At 53.9% G+C, this 19,139-nt stretch overlaps 1 protein-coding gene across 1 annotated transcript in view; it reads right to left on the reverse strand.

Moving 5' to 3' along the window:
- Positions 1-4,197: 4,197 nt before the first annotated feature.
- The window catches only part of SLC12A3 (solute carrier family 12 member 3), a 33,782-nt gene continuing 18,840 nt past the window's right edge, over positions 4,198-19,139 (reverse strand). The window contains exons 19-25 of the mRNA XM_077751286.1: positions 18,242-18,331; positions 17,411-17,512; positions 15,612-15,723; positions 13,148-13,234; positions 11,324-11,459; positions 9,503-9,570; positions 4,198-4,619 (exon numbers count right to left, since the gene is read on the reverse strand). Of these exons, the coding sequence (XP_077607412.1) occupies positions 4,478-4,619; positions 9,503-9,570; positions 11,324-11,459; positions 13,148-13,234; positions 15,612-15,723; positions 17,411-17,512; positions 18,242-18,331 (737 nt within the window). The 3' untranslated portion in view covers positions 4,198-4,477. The remainder of the gene's footprint in view (positions 4,620-9,502; positions 9,571-11,323; positions 11,460-13,147; positions 13,235-15,611; positions 15,724-17,410; positions 17,513-18,241; positions 18,332-19,139) is intronic.

The raw sequence follows: 19,139 nt of genomic DNA on the forward strand, positions 1-19,139 counted from the left end.
CCTCTTTTCCACACCTTCTGCCACTCCTAGAGCATTGGGCCCTTGCCGACTTGCCTTTGCAGTCTGCACAGTCCCCTCCCTGGGTGCCCTGCCTTTTCTCTTCCAGCCTCTTCCTTCTCTTGTTCAGCCAAGCTTCCTAAGGCTCTGCCCTTTCACCTTCAGTGGCTCCCCAGTGCCTCTGAGTCAGTTATGCGCTCCCCGGCCTGAGAGTAGGAGTCTTCCACACTATGACTTTTCTGATCTTATTACCACCACCACCGCCCCCCAGTTCACATACTCTGGGAAAACTGGCTTATTTCTTATTCTCCAAACAGGGGATCCCTTTATTCGGGTCCCATGCCCCTGAAACACCTCCTCCCAACCACAGCCCCTGTGTCTGTCTGTAGAATCCTACTGATCACTCACACCTATTCTAAATACCATTTTCTCCAGAGAGACTGGCCTAATTCCCTTGCTCTTGGGTTTGCTCTCCCTCTTTCACGTCCGTAGAGCGTAGAGCGTTCTATTTGTAACTCTCTTATAAGCTGGGATGAAAAACACTTGTTCTCTCTTTATCCATATGACATGTCCCTGTCTGTCCTCTCAGCCAGGTGGTTCTTCACAAGGTTCTACCCACATGGCATTTTTAGAAACTGAATTTATTTCAGCTCCCTTTGCTTGCCTGATGCTTGTGCTTTCGATCGTAGGTTTAACCCTCACTTCAAGTGGGGAGTTACCAACGAAGGGGTGGCTGGGCTTTCCTGGGTCCTGTTTTGTGAACACTTTTGAATTCAGCAGCATTTTTTTTTTTTTTGGTTAACTTCCTGAGCTAAACACGGCTACAAGCGAAACCTGGCTGCTTTGCATGTGCCTGGGGGCCTCGCAGCCAGGTGGTCCTTCTGGAACATTCCAGCTGGTCTCATCCTTATAAAACCCATCTCTTCCTCGCCTCACAGGAAAGGCCAGGCAGGTGTGTTAAAGGGAATCCAGTCCAAAGGGGGGCCCTCCATGGGCTAACGAGGCCCACAGCTTTCTGCATGGGAGGTAGAACTCAGCAAGCCTATTGGGTGAAAAATGGGCCACACTGTGTTTACTTCAAAGCCACAAGAAGTCTGAGCAGGAACTGAAGGAGGATGTGAAATCAGGAGGTTGAAATGCTGAGGGGAACATAGGGCAGTGGATCCCGGCGGGGACAGGGTGGGGGCAGGGGAAGATGGGTGAGGAGCCCCTGCTGAGGGGGCCAGCGTGGCTGCTGGCTGCCACTGGGCTCCGGCCCTGCCCATCCACCCCTCGGTGGGTTAGCTTTTCCACGAACAATGCAAGGGAAGACGATAAGGGAAACCCAGCACTGAAACTCACGAAGGTGGAGGATTTTATCACTCAAAGGCAGATACACGCATGCGCACAAACACACACACACTGGGGACTGAAATACGTCACACTTCTGCTTTCCTATTGTCCAAACAATGAGCTAGAGGACCCTTGAGAGCCTCTGATCACACGGCAAAGCAGTAGGCAGTGGCGGCCGAGGGTGGGGTGACCAAAGAATGTGTTCTTCATCCCACCCCAGCAGTCACAGCTTTGATCAACTGTGTGTGGGCCAAACCACAACCATCAGCAGGCCAGCCGTCTGGTGACACCTGTTTGGTCCGGTCTTCTCGTTTTACACAGAGGCCCAGAGGGGTTAAGAGGTATCTGAGGTCACATTGCCAGTTTGGGGAGGAGACAGAAATTCAAGTCCAAGCTTCTTGGTGGCCACACTGTGTCTCTTTCCACTTAACCCCTCCACCTCTTGGTTTGAGGCAAGACTGAGATACTCAGAGACTTTTATCAAGATAGAAGAAGGGGTGCCTAGGTGGCTCAGTCGGTTAAGCATCCGACTTCGGCTTGGGTCATGATCTCATGTTTGTGGGTTGGAGCCCCGCATCGGGCTCTGTGCTGACAGCTCAGAGCCTGGAGCCTGCTTCAGATTCTGTGTCTCCCTCTCTCTCTGCCCCTCCCCTGCTCGCACTCTGTCTCTGTCTCTCAAAAATGAATAAACGTTTTAAAAAAAGAAGAAGAAAATGAGTTCCCTGTGACTCTGCAAGCACATAGCAGAGATGCAAAGGGAAAATTAGTGCCTCCTGCAAATGTTCATGTGGAAGTCTGGCCATATGACCTAAAGATCCAGAAGCTCAGAGGACAGTTCAATCCAGGACTGATAAAACAACAAAGTTAACTTTTTCAAAACACTCAGCAGAGTTGGGAAATAGCATGTTCCCAAACAAACAAAATCTGTTGACCGAGTGAACATAGTTTTTTACTCCTTTGTTTTTGACCTTACTGTTAACTTAAGGCTTTTTTTTTTTTTTTAAACAAAGCTATTATCCTTGCTCAAAATGCAGTTTCCAACAGAGTGAAAACTGGTTTTTTGTTTGTTTTTTCCTAATGTTCTAAGCAGGAGCATTCTCTGTCCTTGGATCAGGGTCTCCCTGTAGTCTGAGGAGGGAGCATCATTCGCCAGGAAATGGTTTTCTATGTGGTTCTAGAAAGGCAAGCATTCCCCGACTGAAGCTTCACCTTATCTGGAGTTGGGGGTTGGTCCCAGATCTATGGAATGGCTCAGAGGCAGGACCCCTCTCCCGTCCCCCAGGAGCAGAGGGACCATCCCGAAGGAGCTCAGCCGGGCACTTGGTGACCCTCAGCAAGTCCTCATGCAGTGAAACTACTGTGGGGCTTGTGACAGCCTGGAAGCCTGTCTGCAGCGACAGGACCTGAGAGACACTGAAGTCCTTTGGATCCTGACCCTAAGAAAGAGAGTTTTGTTTTTGTGATGAAGTGGGTACTTCAGTGGGCTTGGAGGAGGCTTACCAGGCCCAAAGATGCCTCGTTCCTTCGGCTGCTCCGAAGAAAGTGGCTATTGCAAGAGGCCCAGCCAGTCATACCTCCCACTACCTACTTGTATGCTGCAGGGGTGCATCTAGAGCTGAAATGCCCTTGCGGGGAGCCTCACCCACGGGCAGGGGGCATCTCTTAATGTACCCTCTGCTCTTGTGTCCTACTGCGGTTGGCACAAACACTGTGAGTATCCAAACACCCTTACCCGAGCGAGGCTCATCTTCCCCAGGTTCCCTTTCACCTCTGAGCCCCGTCTTAACGCTTACCTTCACCGCAGCCCCTCTACCTCCATCTCTTGCTGGCGGTTCCTCACTGCCCCCAACCCCCCGCCCCCTGCTCTTTACCCAGCCTTGGATGCGGTGTGGACCTTTCTGGTCTTTTGCCATTCTGACCATCTTTATACCTCTCCTCTGCTTCTCCACTCCTGACCCAACAAACCTGCATCCTGAACATCCCTAACCAACCTCCCTCCCCAACCACACCTGAAATTAACATCCTTCCATGAGACACCCTAACTCTTGCCCTTCCGTTGAAGCTCTTTCTCAGGAAAAAAAAAAAAAAAAAAAAAAGAAGCTCTTTCTCGACACGTCCACCACCAGTACCCCTCCTCATGTACTTTGTTCATTCCTTTTCCTCCTCTGTGGGATACGATGGAGAAAGGGCAGTGATGCCCCACATGGCCTTTCTGCAGTTCATGGGTCACCACCCATTAGTGGATTGCAGCCAACATCAAAAAGAGAAAAAGAGGGGTGCCTGGTGAAGCAGGCAGTCGGTTGAGCGTTGATTTCAGGTCAGGTCATGACCTTAGCGTCGTGGGATCAAGCCCTGAGTCTGGCTCCATGCTGAACATGGAGTCTGCTTGAGATTCTCTCTTTCCCTCTGCCCCTCCCCTCCTCCCTTAAAAAAAAAAAAAAAGGAAAGAAATATAGGGAAAATATCAGAGTGCATCACCCACAGTAAGGGTAAGTATTGTTTTGTGGCACTTTATAGTTTCAATATGTTTGTTTCAAGTCTCAACAAAAAATCTATTTCTCACTGGGGGTTGCAGCCCAAACAAGTCTGGAAGTCCCTAGTCTACGAAAGAACCAACCCAAACACTGAAGACACGTTATTGATGAAAGTGAAGAGAGAGAGAAGTGGTTAAAGAAATTTGCATCGTGGAGGCTCAAATGGCCCTGCGATTCACCCTTGGAAGGGCTGTAGGGGGGCATCCATCCTCCTGGCTGTGGGAGGAGGGAGGTACGCTGAGGGAGCACTCCTAGGGAAGGTCTAGAAACTGTCAGATTCACACTCAGCACTCCGACTCACATTTGCAGATAAATCAAAGACTGAAATCTTAATTCGTTGTAATCAAGATCAAAAGAAAACTTAAAAGGAATATACAACCACCAGAGAATTTTCCACACCACTTCATCTGCTACTTCTCTAGCCTGTAAAAGCAAAGCCCAGAGGATGCCTCCGATGGGAGTGGGGTCTAGCCCAAGTCCGGACATCTACCAGCTTCTTCCGTCAGATCATCAGATGCTACCAGTTCAAGTACAACAGGACCCGAGTCTTGTCCCCACTGACAGGTGGATGTCCCAGGCGCTCTCAGCTTCAGGCAGTGTGGCCATGCCTGGAGTTACTGGCAGTAAAAGGTGAGCACGTTTTCCTGGTTTCCTCGGATCAAGATGACCGGAGGTCTGAGGTCCTGGGATAGCGTTTCCAACCAGGCCATGTACAGCGAGCTCGGGCACTTCCCCTTCCTCCCAATAGGCAAGGTGCTGCAAGGCAGGAAGAAGCAGCAGGTGAAAAATTACCAGGAGGCCTTACCCACACAGCCCGCCCAGCTCAGGGTTTGCTTTCTGAATAACCACTCTGTTTATTGAGTCCTTCACTGCTCCTTCTTCCTAGCCACCCTAAGAATGATCTCCCGTTCTTAAAAGCTCGACTCCAAATGTACCTTTTAGCCACAAAGCTTGTTCAAACAAAGCCATGGCCAGTAAGACTCACACAGTCTGGTTTCCACCAATCTCCACAACCTCACCTCTTCCCACCCTGGGCCTTGCTCACACCCCTAACAGATGCAATGGCTTTCTCTCCATTCCTGGGGGGAAAAAAATGACAAGCTTGCTCCTGCCCCAGGGCCTTTGCAGGTGATGTTCTCTCCACCCAGAAGGCAGCGCCTCCAGCCCTCCACCTGGCTGGCTCCTTCAGATCACTGAGGCTTTGGCTTATGCACACCTCCTTCTCCGATCACCTTCTTCAGAGCAGGCCTGTGCGGGGCGTTGGTGACACAGCCATTAGTGTTGCATCGCTGCCTTCCAGAGCAGGCCACTGTCTCTCCTTATCATGGCACCCTGTTTCATTGTCCTCAGAGCCCTTCCCACTCTCCAAAACCTCTTTTCATTCGTTGTCTGTGCTGCTCACTATCCTTTCCCAGTCGAGTGGGTCATCGCACCCCCTCAGGCCCCTCGAATCACGCCAGCCCATGGCCACAACAATGTGATACGTTCACATATTTCAGCTGCATATCTTGTCCTGCCTCCGGCCATGTATGTGAGGCCTGCCCCCATTGCCCTGGGACAGCCCCTTGTCCCCACTGCGATGCTGTGCAAATAACGAGGTGCCTTGGGGTGGCTGTTTGGCTACATAATTATGGCTATTTCAGGAAGTGACTTTCCCACCATCTTAAGATTCCAAAAATACTTCAGGGTGACCGCAGCTGCTCTGCTCTTGGCTCTAGGAGAAGGCACAGTATCTCACAGGCCCAGCGGGCGTTACATGAACTTGAAACACGGGCATCTTATGTGGGGCTGCACTTTATAGTCTGTCTGCTTTCCTACAGTACATCCCAGCCATTATTTCATCTGAACAGCAACAGAACCCCGGGGGCTGGGCAGGGCCTTCAGCACCCCCCTTCTTCCCAGCTGGGGGCACCCGAGCAGAAAGGAAGACGCTGAGCGACTCTGGGCTGCAGAGCATGGGAGGCGCCAGCAGCCGGGAAGCTGTGAGTGTGGCTCTGCCCCTCCTCGGCCACATGGCTTTGGCAGGTGGCTCACAACCCTGAGGTTGAGGACACACCAACCTCCCTCACAGGATGTTTGCAAGCTCTAAACAGGACAAAGCACACGAACGGAGCCACGCAATGCCCGGCACACGGCAAGCACCTCCTGACGCCAGCCGCTGATGTCACACTCACTGCTACTTAGCGGCCGGAAAGGACGGACCTGATGCGTGGCAGAGCTGGGGCTCCAACCACAGTTTGGGATTCTCTCCCTCCCCCTCCCCCGCCAGCTGCCCCTGCTCACTGCAACTCTCACCTCTGATGAAAAGGCCACTCAGCTGTCCCTTTTTTAAAAAGTCCATCCTCAAAGCCTCCTTTGGGACCACTTCTACCATCCTTTAAAAAGCAAGTTCCCTAGGGGTGCCTGGGTGGCTAGGTCGGTTAACCATCTGACTTTGGTTCAGGTCATGATCTTGTGGTTTGTGGGTTCGAGCCCCATGTCAGGCTCTGCTCCGACTGCCTNGATGTCCCCTCAGGGCGTGTCTGTGTCCGGTGACTCTCAGGGGAAGGGAAGCGGAGAGATCGAAACCCAACTTTTCTGACTTAACAGCTGGGCTGCAGTTTCGGTTATGTTGAAAAACTCTCTGGGAACTCCCACGTTATTCTCAGGCACTGAAATCCGAAATCTCAACACGGGTGGCTGTGTTACCAGGGGCATGGGACACCCCTCAGTCCTGCTATGGCCTTTCAAGCTTCAGCGCCAGGTCCTCTTCCCCAGCCTGTCCGCCTGTCCTCCCGGCCGAGGGACGGACTCCCTTTGCGCTCCACCCCCAGGCCTGTCACTCCTGTTGCCAGGGTGTGTGCGCTTTAAGCTGTTAATCTTCAGAGATAACGATGTTCCAGAATAAAGGAGCCTTTTGTTCAGACCTGGAGCCAAGGCTTCAGAACACAATCCCCACTTCACAGCTGCGGGGGGAGACGAATCACCTCACAGTGCAGCGAAAATTACTAAGGTCGGATGCCCGAGTGTGGCCCAGAAGCTCGATCAACGAGATGCAATGTTGACGATTATTATTGCCTTTGAGGACGGTGTCTTTACTGAAAAAAGAGGGGTCGAAACCCAAAAGTGGGACCAGAGATAGATGTTCATCTTGGCAAAGGTTATGGGCTGGCTTATCATCTTATAAGGCTGGTTGATCAGATGCGCCGGTTAAGTGGACCTCAAACGCGGGCTGTTAACCAGAGAAACTGCTGATGGGTACAGAGCAAACACCACGTTCTGCCCCAAACCTGCTCTAGAAAAGAAAGGGTCCAAGTGCGCTCTTCAAGATGCTGAAAAATGCAATTTTATCTTTTCATCTAGGCCTGGGAGGGTTCTTTTCCGTCCTCAGAATTTCTGGGGAATGCAGTTTCCTCAACTGCGCCCCAGACCCTGATCTGGAGGGAACCGAGGAATTGGCCGTTTTCCACAGTGCCCGGTGGCTCTGATGGGAAGTAACCCTGGCTGAACTTGTAGGAACACTGGTGGGCGTGTCTCTGGGGTGGAGACAGGCAGTGCAGAGGCGTGGCCGCTGTGCCCTCCCAGTGAAGGTGGCCCAATGGGCGGGGCCCCTCATGCAGCAGATGTAGCTGGTCCCATGGGATAGGACAGCATGCGCAGGCATCTTTTTAAGGTGACTGGACCGTTGATTATTTGTATTGGCTAATCCCACAACAGTTGGTGGGTGAGGGTGGGGGTCTGGCTTTCCCTCTGAGGTCCAGGGGATGGGGGAGGGGGAGGGAAGAGGTATCAGCAGGAGCTCATCTCCCAGGATGAAATTTCTCCTCTTATGGCTTGAGAAACAGACTCATTTTAGTGGCAAATAAATTTAGGAATCACAGCATGTTATGGGGTGCCTGGGTGACTCAGTCGGTTAAGCGTCTGACTTTGGCTCAGGTCATGATCTCACTGTTCATGGGTTCAAGCCCCATGTTGGGCTCTGTGCTGACAGCTGGCTCAGAGCCTGGAGCCTGTTTCGGATTCTGTGTATCACTCTGTCACTGACCCTCCCCTGCTCACAGTGTCTCTCTCTCTCAGAAATAAATAAAACATTAAAAAAAAAAAAAGAAATCACAGCATGTTAGAGTGAAGGATAACGTTGAAATAATTAGGTTTAACTCTTCTCTATAATGAGGGAGACCGAGACACAGAGAAGGACTACTTGTTCAAGGCCGCACAATGAGCTAATGACAGCAGAGACAAAATGCAAAAAAACCCTGCTTCTCAGGGGCACCTGGGTGGCTGAGTCGGTTAAGCCTCTGACTCTTGGTTTCAGCTCAGGTCGTGATCTCATGGTTCCTGAGTTCGAGCCCCGCGCTGTCAGCACGGAGCCCGCTTGAGATTCTCTCTCCTCTCTTTCTGCCCCTCCCCTGCTCATGAGCTCTCTCTCTCTCAAAATAGGTAAGTAAACATTGAAAAAGTCAATCAATCAATCCTGCTTCTCTGAGAGCAGGTGGCACTCATGAAGAGGTGGTTTCACACACAACAGGTACCACACCCAAAGAAAGCTCCGGGGAGTCACCCCAGGTTGCAGCCATTCCCGGTCTCGTGCACTCTGACCCAGTCCACAGCCTAGTCCAACCTTGCCCTGGGAACATTCTCTGCTGGGTGTTGGCCAGAGGCCCACAGATAAAGCCAGGTCTTTCTCTTACACAGTTCGCACATCACAGAAACACGAAGCACTTTCTTTGTACGAGAAAAACGATCTCGCTACCAGGCCCAGGGAGCACTGCTCCAGCAGAGCCAGCGCGTGGGTGCGCTGCCCGTGCACCTAGAAGGTCCCATGCTGGGCTTCACCCTCTGCTGCCACCATCTTGCCACCCTTAAGCATGTTTGAACAAGGGGGCCCCCGCATTTTCATTTTGCACTGGGGCCTGCAAACAGCGTGCTGGCTCCTGGCTTCAGGGTATGAAGAAACAGGCTCAGCAGGCTTCCCAGGTGGCTAGCCCTCAGGCCAGCCACCTGCGTTGCCAGAAGACCCCATTCCCTGGGGGCCGGGCTTCTCTCAGGGAGGGAGCTCGGAGAGCTGGGCTGACCCAACCGTGTTCTTCCTCCCGGCCTCCGAGAGAACAGAGCCACCCTGAGCCCTTCTGCGCCACTGCCGCCTTTCACCTCGCCTTGCACATACTCAGAAGTGGCTCGTAACGGACACAGGCAGCAGCAACGGAAGCCGGAGGGTCTGACAGGCACGGAGCCTGGAACGGCGAGCCTCTACTTCTGCTGCCCAGGCCTGGCACCGACATCAGTCGGGGGTGGCCAATGGCCAAGAAGGGCTGGGTGATGCCCTCACAACCAGGAAATTATTTTCTTCTGGAACTGGCTGGGCCTCCTTTGCCAAGCTGTTTGGCAGGAAAAGGTGACAAACGAGGGAAAACCATGCTCAGGGAAGTCGGCGAGGCCTGGGATGTGTGAGACCCTGGACCTCTGCCAGCTGACTGTCAGGCCAGGGGGACGCAGCGGACGCAGGCCCAGCCACGTGCTAAGGAGCCCCCCGGGCTGTGTGTTTACTGGAGCTTCGGGCCCTTCCGCCTCACAGGGGGTAAGCATCTCCTGGATCCCTTCCCAGAGCGGACGCCCCGGGCCTCTGCGACAGGCCCCCCCTCTCACCGGGGGCTACTTACATGACCACCAGAGCCGCGTCCTGGGAGGAGTCCAGCAGGATCTCATTCAGCCTCACCTGCCGAAGGGACTAGAGCGAAGACAAGCCACGTGGTCACTGCCTACATCCTCGGGAAAGGGCCCCGCCAAGCCCACGGGCCTCTTTTAACATTCACACCAGATGCACGAGTTGTTCCCCCGAAGCTCTTACAGGCTCTCTCTCCTCCGAGATGGAAGGGGACCCTTGGAGTCACTGCCTGCCAGGTTCACCCTGAGAAGCCCTCCGTGGCTTTTCCTTGCCGGACCTTATTACCGTGACCAGGGGCATCACTGGGGGAGCGACCTTCTGTGGTGTGGAGGGAGCTGGGTCCACATCTTGGCCCTGAGAGCTCACAGCACAGGGAACCCGGGCAAGGCACGTGGGCTCCCCGAGCTTCACTGTCTTCACTGCAAAATGGGTGGGATAACCCCCTCCCCAGGGGAATTTGGGCAGCGGCGAGAGCCGTAACCCTTGCAAAAGCACCAAGCCGAGGTCCTGACATGCAGAAGGCTCTTGATAAGGTCGAGTCGGAGCAGAAGTGGAAGCTGCCACCTCCATCTCCGTATCGGGCCAGGCCAGAGCCTCCTTGGGACACTGTGCTTTCTCCAGCATTTCCCAAGGAGCCGTGGGCCCTCCGGGGCAGGGCCTCAGGGCTGTGACAGATCACAATTCCCCAAAGCTTACTGAGGTTGGGTTGGGAGGCTCCCTCCCACCCCCAGACCTGTCTCCAGATTGTTCAGAAATGATTGACACTCACGAGTCTGATTGTGGGAGGGCACCCCACAGAATGGAAAACTATGGGGGAAGTGAGTTCACTGAGATCCCGGACTCCAGACCCTGACGAGCGACCTCTGTGGGGAGTAATTCTTCCTAGAGGGAACTGCCCTGTGGGTGGTAGGCTGGTTAACAGCGTCCCAGGCCTCTACTCGCTAAGTGACAGCAGCAATCCCATCCTCCAGTGGTAACAACCAAAAGTGTCCCAGATTTGCCACATGTCCTCTGAGGGGCAAAGTGGGGGCGGGGGGACCACTGACCCAGAGCACACAGGGAGCAGAACTGGGATTCNGGTGCTCCTGGCAGCCACCACTTTCCCTTAGGCCTTGAAAGAGTCTGGAAGATGCTGTCTGGGCAAGGGGCACCCATGACTCTACGCTGCATGTGGGAAGGGGTCCGAGGCTAAGGAGAGCCATCAGGCAGCTCTTTTGGCCCAAAGCACAAGGTCTGCCTTGACCTTTGGCACCTGTCTCAGGAATTCCTCCCAGCAGCCATAGAAAGGAGAGGGAGAGCTCCGGCCAGTCATTGCCATGGCCGGGGGGACTCAAACGGGCAGGAGGACCAGGCTCCCATGCCAAGAATGGTTCTGAGTTCCCCAACTGGGCTACTGAGCACCTTGGCTTGAGGATACCCCAGAGGCTGGGGCGTGGTGGCAGGGAAGGGTCAAGAAGAGGGTTAAGAGAGTTCAGAACAGGGGCGCCTGGGTGGCTCAGTGGGTTAAGCATCAGACTCTTGATATTGGCTCAGGTCATGATCTCACAATTCGTGGGTTCTAGCCCCATGTTGGGCTGCATGCTGACAGTGCAGAGCCTGCTTGGGATTCTCTCTCTCTCTCTCTCTCTCTCTCTTCCCCTCTCCCACTCACTCACTGCTCTCTCTCAAAATAAATAAATAAATAAATAAACTTAAAAAAGAAAGAAAAAAAAAGAAAGATCAGGACAGGTAAGGCACATGGCCCTGACCCAGAGGAGGGCCTTGACCCCTCTGTCTCTCCCCCCCGACCCCCACAAGGCCCTTCTGTCTCTGGTACCTTGACTTTGTTCTTGTTAATCTCCTCATCTGAGATCTTCCAAGGGCAGTCCCGCCTCATCTCGGTGACAGCAGCCTCATCCTTGAAGCCGTCATTCAGGCGGAAGGGTGCAATCATGTCCTCAAACCGCTTGGTGCTGGGGACAGAGAGAGAAGGGGAGGCCAGGTGAGATGGCCCAGTTTCCATGGGAACTGGGTCCCCCAGGGAAATGGAGAAGGGTGTCAAAAGCACACATATTGTAGGCTGAGCTCATTCTGCCACTGCGGTTTACATCAAAGCAGCTTCCGCGTAGAAATCAGCCCTGAACCTGGGCCTGGCATTCAACCAGCCTTCCGCAAGCCGTCCACAGCAACCACCTTGGGATCCACCTCCACCCACTCAACTGGTCCCCGGGCTTCTCCTGAGCACTACCCTGTGCCAGGCTTTGTGCTACATGCCAGGGAACAAGCCACAACACCCACTATCTACGGAGCCCACAGTCAGCTGGGCAATCAATATGCCAATATAGAGGGGAAGTTTCCTGAAGGTGCAAATTGAGTACCAGGACAGGGACTATTCGGGGCGGGGAAGGTCTCCCTGAAGCTGAAAGATGCCTGTCATTCTGAAGCCAGCTCTTCACAGGCTGAAGCACAGCGGGTGCTGAAGCACACAGAACTGAAGGTGCAAAGGCCCTGAGGCAGCAGTGTGTTTGGTCTGTTTGAGGAGCAGCAAAGGAGCCAGCATGGCCAGAGCAAGGTGAGTGCAGTGGAGAGCAGGGGGCCCAGATCAGGCAAGCCTTCCTTCGTTACCTGCTCAGAGATGGCAAGCTGCTGGAGGCTGTTCTGTGACTTAACATTATTCAAAATGAAACTTTGGACTGGTCAGCATTCAGATGAAGCCACCTGAAGCCATGTGGGTGGATGAGCTTATACAGGGAACAGAGGCAAGAGAAAAAAATGTCTAGGGCCCAATCCGAAGGATGCAGACAAGTTTAAGTCAGGTAAAGGAGGAATAAGCAGCAATTAACACTGGAAAGAAGGATCCCTAAAGCAANGCTGTCAGCACAGAGCCCAACATGGGGCTCGAACTTACTAACTGCGAGATCATGACCTGAGCAAAGCCGGACGCTTAAATGACTGAGCCACCCAGGCGCCCCTAATCCAGCATTTTTGAATATCGACTCGGGACTGTCTTTAAGACAGTGGTTCTCAAAGCGGGGTGCCTAGCCCAGCACCCGAGAGCTTATTAGCAATGCAGGTCCTTGGGCCCCAACCCAGATCTGCTGACTCAGAATCTTGGGGCGGGAAAGGGGGCCCAGCAAGCTGAGTTGTTATAAGCCATGTGATTCTGACACAGGCCAAGGCTTGAGAAGCACTGCTTTATGAAAACATTCAGGGTGTTGGAGAAAATTTAGACATTTATGAGTAGCAAGCAGTGGGATGTGTGAAGCCAGACATCGCCCCGCAGGCCCCTGCAGGTCCTCGGGTGGGTGGGGGTGGGGTCCCTTGAGGATGGAAACACCTGCCTCCCCTCAAGTGACAAGACAGCAGGATGTGCTCCAGCGTATCAACACTTGCTCTAAGAAAAGCACAAACGTGAACGTTCACTGTCCTCCGGCCCCGCTGGTTTTCTGGCAAAGCCCGGGGCTCCGATAGGCAGACAAAGAAACACTGGCAAGAAAAGAAGCGGCTGCAAACTCCTACCCTTCCTCTTGCTCCCCCTGAGCCCTATCTAGGTGGCTGCCTGCCCGTGGCTCACCAGACACCAAGGGGCAACATGCACAGGCATCTGGGGGCACACGGCTGGTCCTTCTGCCTGGGAAGTAAGTCACCACAGAGAACTTACTGCTCAGCCCGCGGCTTCTGGTTGATGTCGGGAAGGACGTGAACTTCGTGGAATCCCAGCCGGAACTTGCTCAACAGAGAAATGATTCTGGAAGATGGAGAGTTTTAAACATGCATTCTTCCATTCAGTGGGTTTATCTTGGGTGTCCTCTAAGGACCTAGCAGTGAGTCCAGCAGATCAAACCCTGTGTTCAGCGAGTTTGCATTCAGGACAAGAGCCAAATACTGATAAAGTAGGTCAGATGAGGACAAGCAACATGGAAAAGTAATGGAGCAGGATTTCCCCAAGTATCTGGTGGCCATCTCGGTACTAGCGCCCCTTATGTTTTACTCTGTCTGTACATCTGCCGGGGGCCTTGTCACAATACAGAGTCCATCCAGTTCATCTGGTGCGGGGTGGGCCCCGGGGATCTGCATTCTGACAAGCCCCCAGGTGATGTGATGCTGCTGCTCCACAGACTGCACTTTGAGAAGCAAGGGTCTAGGGGACGGGAACGTAAACCACAGGAAATTACAGGGTGGGCTAAGGCAACGGAGATACCACACATGAACTAAGTGCAGAACCAGGGGTAACAAGCCACACAGCACTGGCTTCGCATGCAACAGGGGAGGAGACGCCAGCTATGGTTTGTGGCAGTCAGGGAGGGCTTCACAGAGGAGGTAGCAAGCTAGCTAGACAGTGCACGGTGCAGAAGATTATTATAAGGGGGTGTGTTGTCCACACTGGAGCTTTCTAAATAGTACACCTGACTTGGCTCTAGCCCACCCACTGCATCAGAATCCCTGGATGGGACAGGGCTTTGGGGATATTCCAGAACCCACTAGCAGGGTTTGAATGCATGGGGGTGGGAAGTCCAAATGAGCGAGAGCATGGGGGTGCAGGAGGTGAAGAGGGAGCAATGAGTGGCTAGCTGGGGGGGAAGGTGGGGGGGAGAATAAACCTTAAGGATCAGGCTGCGGCTGGTCCCTGAACTTGGGAATGAAGTTAGGAAGGCAGAGCTGTGGGAAGATGCGTTGGTGTGCAGTGTGGGGGTGGCAGGAGACAGTGCAAGCCTGGCCTCGGGGTCGCAAGGAGGGGGGAAGAGGGCTTGGCCTGGTGGAGCGACAGTCAGGAGGCAGAGAATATTCCACAACCTTCCCGGACATCCATGACCCCCCGGTGCCATGGTCTTGAGCTTAGTGAAACCCGCTGAGCCCAGCTTCCATTCGGGGCTGGAATGAGCAGCTGGGCCGGCAAAGCCCTTCCTGGCTTCTTTGTCTTCTGGAAATGACAGAGAAGCTAGATTCTGCCCTTTGCAAGCAACGGTCTCCTCGGCACCGTGGAGAAGGGCCTTTCGCTATAGGAGCTCTCAGCAGGGGCGAGGACAGGCGAAGACAAGGAGATGGGATTGCTGGCCGCCCTTAACTCGCACGAGGGGCGACTGACAAGTGTCACGGGCACGTGGTCCTGGTGTAGGGCCAGGGTGGCACAGGCCACAGAGCCCCGACCCTGGGGCATCGTGGCTGGGATGGTTGCAGAGGGCACCAGAGGCTGGGCAGAGTTTCTTCTCTTTGCTAATTAATTGTATGCCCTTGAGCAAGCCGCGCATCGTTGCCAACCTGTCTGCCCTGTCCAGCGGTCTTCCATCCTACAACCTTTCACCTCACTTGACCTTGCTCTTGCTCCAAAACAACCGTGGCCCCACCGGCCTGACTGCACACCTGTTTACCTGCCTTACCGCTGACTTCCTTTTCAACTTAAATCAACTCACATTCTGACGTAGCCGCATCTTAAAAGGAAACGTCACATGGCAATGTTCAAAAGAAAACTAGCATCTCTTGCTGGAAAGAGGTGATCAATAAACCCAACAAACCACTGAGGCTAAATTCTGGCTGGCTGCCCTTGCCAGCCACCCCCCCCCCCAACTCCCCACCCTGCCCAGCCCCCGCCCCAGCCAGGCCTGTCCTTTGTCGCTGAGACAGATTAGATGGGTTCCCCAGCAGAGAGCCCTTCTCCTGTGGAATGAGCCACACAGTTGGAGGAATTAAACGTCACTTCTCACCAAGAAATTCAGTAAGATGTGCTGCCCCTCTCCTGGCCAGTAATGTCACCTCCTATCTTACCAGGGACAGCATCCCAAGCTTGGGGGGATGTCGCCCTAAAGGACCCTCAGCCCCACCTCATTTCTCAGCAGGGGGGCCCTTCTCCATGCTTCCTTTCATACGGATCTCTCCATGCTCCTTGAGCAGATTTGATGGTTTTAAAACGCAACACTCCTCCCTGACATGGCTGGAGTTAGGGCGCCTACAACTTATTAAAGGGGGGACAGGACACCGAAGCCTGCCCCTGTTCAGAGCTCACTCACCACTGCTGTGACCCAGAGAGAGCTGAGTCTACCTGGGGCAGTGGTGCAGGTGCGGGGAAGCAGGGGTGGGGCACACTTGGGGAGAGCTGGGATGGCGCTGGACCAGCGACCTCCACTTACGCCTTTCTCTCCTGGTCCATCCTGTTGATCTGTCCCCCCACGAACACGCGGATCCTGCATTTGCTCCATCTCTTCTTGCGGCCGAGGAGATAGGGGATGAGGAGGGTGAGGCCTGGCAAGGAGGGTCCCCGTAAATCAAGAGGGAATTGCTCTCAGGATAGAATACCCTCCGGGTTCCCACCCCGCTCTGCCACTGGCAAACCTCTTCCGCTCTCTGGACCTCAGTTTACCCATCTGTATAATGAGGGTGCTAGACTAAACCAGAGTGGCACACAGGGCTCTGTGGGCTGGGGTTCATTTGGCCTGTGTGACATATTTCTTTTTTAATACAAATTATTGTCAAATTGGCTAACATACAGTGTGAAAAGTGTGCTCTTGGTTTTTGGGGTAGATTCCCGTGGTTCATTTCATTGCTTACATACGACACCCAGTGCTCATCCCAGCAAGTGCCCTCCTCAATGCCCATCAATCGTTTCCCCTCCCCCCCACACTCCCATCAACCCTCAGTTTGTTCTCTGTGTTTAAGAGTCTCTTACGGTTTGCCTCCCTCCCTCTCTGTTTGTTAACTATTTTTCCCCTTTCCCTTTCCCCCTGGTCTTCTGTTAAGGTTTTCAAAATCCACATATGAGTGAAAACATAATACCTGTCTTTCTCTGACTGAGTTATTTAACTCAGCATAATACCTTCCAGTTCCATCCACGCTGCTGCAAATGGCATGATTTCATCCTTTATCATCTGCATGATGTTTTTAAATAAGTGCGCTGACATTTAATAGTTGGGGGTTTTTCAGGGTGCCTGGCTGGCTCAGTCGGTTAAGCGTCAGACCTCAGCTCAGGTCACAATCACATGGTTCATGAGTTCAAACCCCACGTTGGGCTCTGTGCTCACAGCTCAGAGCCTGGAGCCTGCTTCAGATTCTGTGTCTCCCTCTCTCTCTGCCCCTCTCTCGCTTGCACTCTGTCTCTCTCTGTCTCAAAAATAAATAAACATTAAAAAATGTTTATAATAATTGGGGGCTTTTCACATGAAAATCTGGATTGCTGGCATTTTTTGAAGATGAAAGATTTGACCCGTGGATTGGGAACCCTCATCCTTCCTTGCCGTCTGTCCATATAAGGCTGAAGACCAACTGTCATTTATCACTGCCTAACCCTGGACAAATTACTTCACCACTCTATGCCTCAACTTCCTTATTTGTGAAGGCATCTCATACTAGTTCCTACCTAGGGATGGCATTAGGTTAGCCCACAGAAAGCACTTAGTGTCAAGCAAGTGTAAGCGTTCTCTCTCCGTCAGCTTTCATCAATGGAATACATACTACTGGAGCGGAAACAGCTTCTGTCTATGTGGGAAAGGGTATATTTCTTTGGGGACAGAAGAACATTCCTACCACGTTTCTGCATACCAGCCCAATTATGGCAGGTACCAGTGGCCCCTAAGGCCCATCTCCCATCCAAGTACTAACCAGGCCTGACCCCGCTTAGCTTCTGAGATCAGACGAGATCGGGCGCGTTCAGGGTGGTATGGCCGTAGACTCCTAAGGCCCATCTCATCCGAACATTCCATCTCATGCCAACCTCGGCTCCTCCTACAAAGTGCTCCATTTTACAGCTGAAAATCTGGGGGCCAAGAGAGGGGCCCGGCCAGGTTCCCCCAAGCCCAGAGGTGGGCCCGAAGTCCCCTATTCCCCTTTGCTGGGCCCCGAGGTCTCTCCAGGAGCCTTGCCCAGAGTGGCCAGGAAGGGTAGGCCATAGAGGGAAGATAGGCTTGAGGAGAGCTGGTGTCCGGGGGGTACCGACCTCCATCATCAAAGAGCCAGTAGATGTCTATGGTCTTCTTGCCCTGCTCAGACTGGAAGATGGTGCTGGCCTGCTCCTCCCGTACCAGGGCCTCGGGGTCCACTGCGGGAGCAGAGGGGCAGGTCACCTCAGAGCAGTGCGCAGTCAAAAAAGCCTGCGTCCGTCTGAAAACAGAGCCAGCCGCCCTGTAAGGCGGGCTTGCTGTCCCCCAGGCCGCGCACACAGCGGCCAGAAGCACCCTGCTCAGGACGTGCATGGCGGGGACTGGCCCAGATCACCACCAACGGCTCTTCTGACAGTGGGACCCTCATACCCGATTCTCAGGCAGGAGGGCCAGGAGCAGGGGTCCCAGACACGCAGTGCTGGGACACGGCCCTCCCTCGCTCCTAGAGCCTCCCTCCCAGGATTCTGGTGGGCACCGGAGAGCAGGGACCATTCTCTTAAACAGCCCCTGTGCCACTCACAAATGCCCACAGGGTGCCCCCAGCCCCAGCTCTGTTCCCCTCCCTCCCGGAGCATCAGTGGGAAAGGACTGAAGGAGACGCCTACTCTTCTCCTCCCTGCCTGTGACATCTGAGAGTGGCCAGGTGCCATTGGAGGGGTCAGACATAGGCCGCAGAGCCAGCCGGTGGGTTCCCAGAAGGTCAGGATACTGAATTGCCGAGGAGGGCTGTGATGTCGAATACTGCCCAAGCCCAGTTACTGCTCCGGCCCCCGGTTACCCAACCCCTGCCCTTGACCTCCTGCCCTTGACCGGCTTCCCTCCTGGTCCACCACTAGCTGCCCCATGAGGTGAGAGTGCCTTGAGCCTCTGAGTGGGTGGGGACTGACGTGTGCCTGAGACAGATGGCCTGGCCCCGCTGGTGCTGGCTTCTTTGCTGTCCTCTGCTGGGTCAAACACTGGGTCAAACACCGGGTTAACTGCAAGAGAGAGGGCAGCTCTGTCCCCAGGCGCTCCTCGCCCATGGCCCTTCGCGGCTCCTCCTCTTCCAGGCTCTCCCTTAAACTAGAAAGAAAGTCCTGACTCCTCACCTTCCACCGATCTGGCCCCTGCCCCTGAGCCAGGAGCCCTCACAGCATCCCCTCTTCTCGGCAAAAGTCCTCCTCCTCCGAGAGGCCTTTCTGACCACGTGCCCTGAGTCGGCGTCACCGTCTAAAATGACTTGTGGGTCCACCGCACTTGTGGTGGGAACATCAGCTTCCCAGGGGCAGACTTTGTTTTGTTCCCTGCGGTGCCCCTAGCGCCGGGCACAGCGTCTGTCAGGAGCTGGCTGCGCTCGGTACATTCTGGTTGCGTCAGTGTTCCTTGCCCAGCTGTGGGGTGCCGGGCACGCTGTCTACACAGGGTGATGTAGATCATCATGACCCGGGCCCCACCTGCCCGAAAGGTAGCGTCTGCACCCGTCAGTTCCCCTGTGCCGCCCCCATTTGTTTTCTAGACTATGTATTATTTCTTTCAGCTCTGTCCATGTGACTAATTCAGGGTCTGCAGATTCCTGTGGGACTAAATGTAACACACATCCCTGCTCAGTGCTCCAAAGACGGTCGTGGAGATGTCCAGTCTCTGGGGCCTTCATCCGTGTTTTCATATTCTGGTCTCTTTATGTGGGGATTCTCCTTTCTCCCCCTCTTTTCCCTATCAGCTCCTCTTGAACTCATCTCGTCGCTAAAACTCTGATAGTGATTGGGGAGTCCTGAGTTCCAGTCTCGTTTCTGATCCTAGCTGGAC

The sequence above is a fragment of the Crocuta crocuta genome, unplaced genomic scaffold (assembly GCF_008692635.1).
Source record: "Crocuta crocuta isolate KB4526 unplaced genomic scaffold, BGI_CrCroc_1.0 scaffold124, whole genome shotgun sequence".
In the NCBI taxonomy this organism is placed as follows: Eukaryota; Metazoa; Chordata; class Mammalia; order Carnivora; family Hyaenidae; genus Crocuta; species Crocuta crocuta.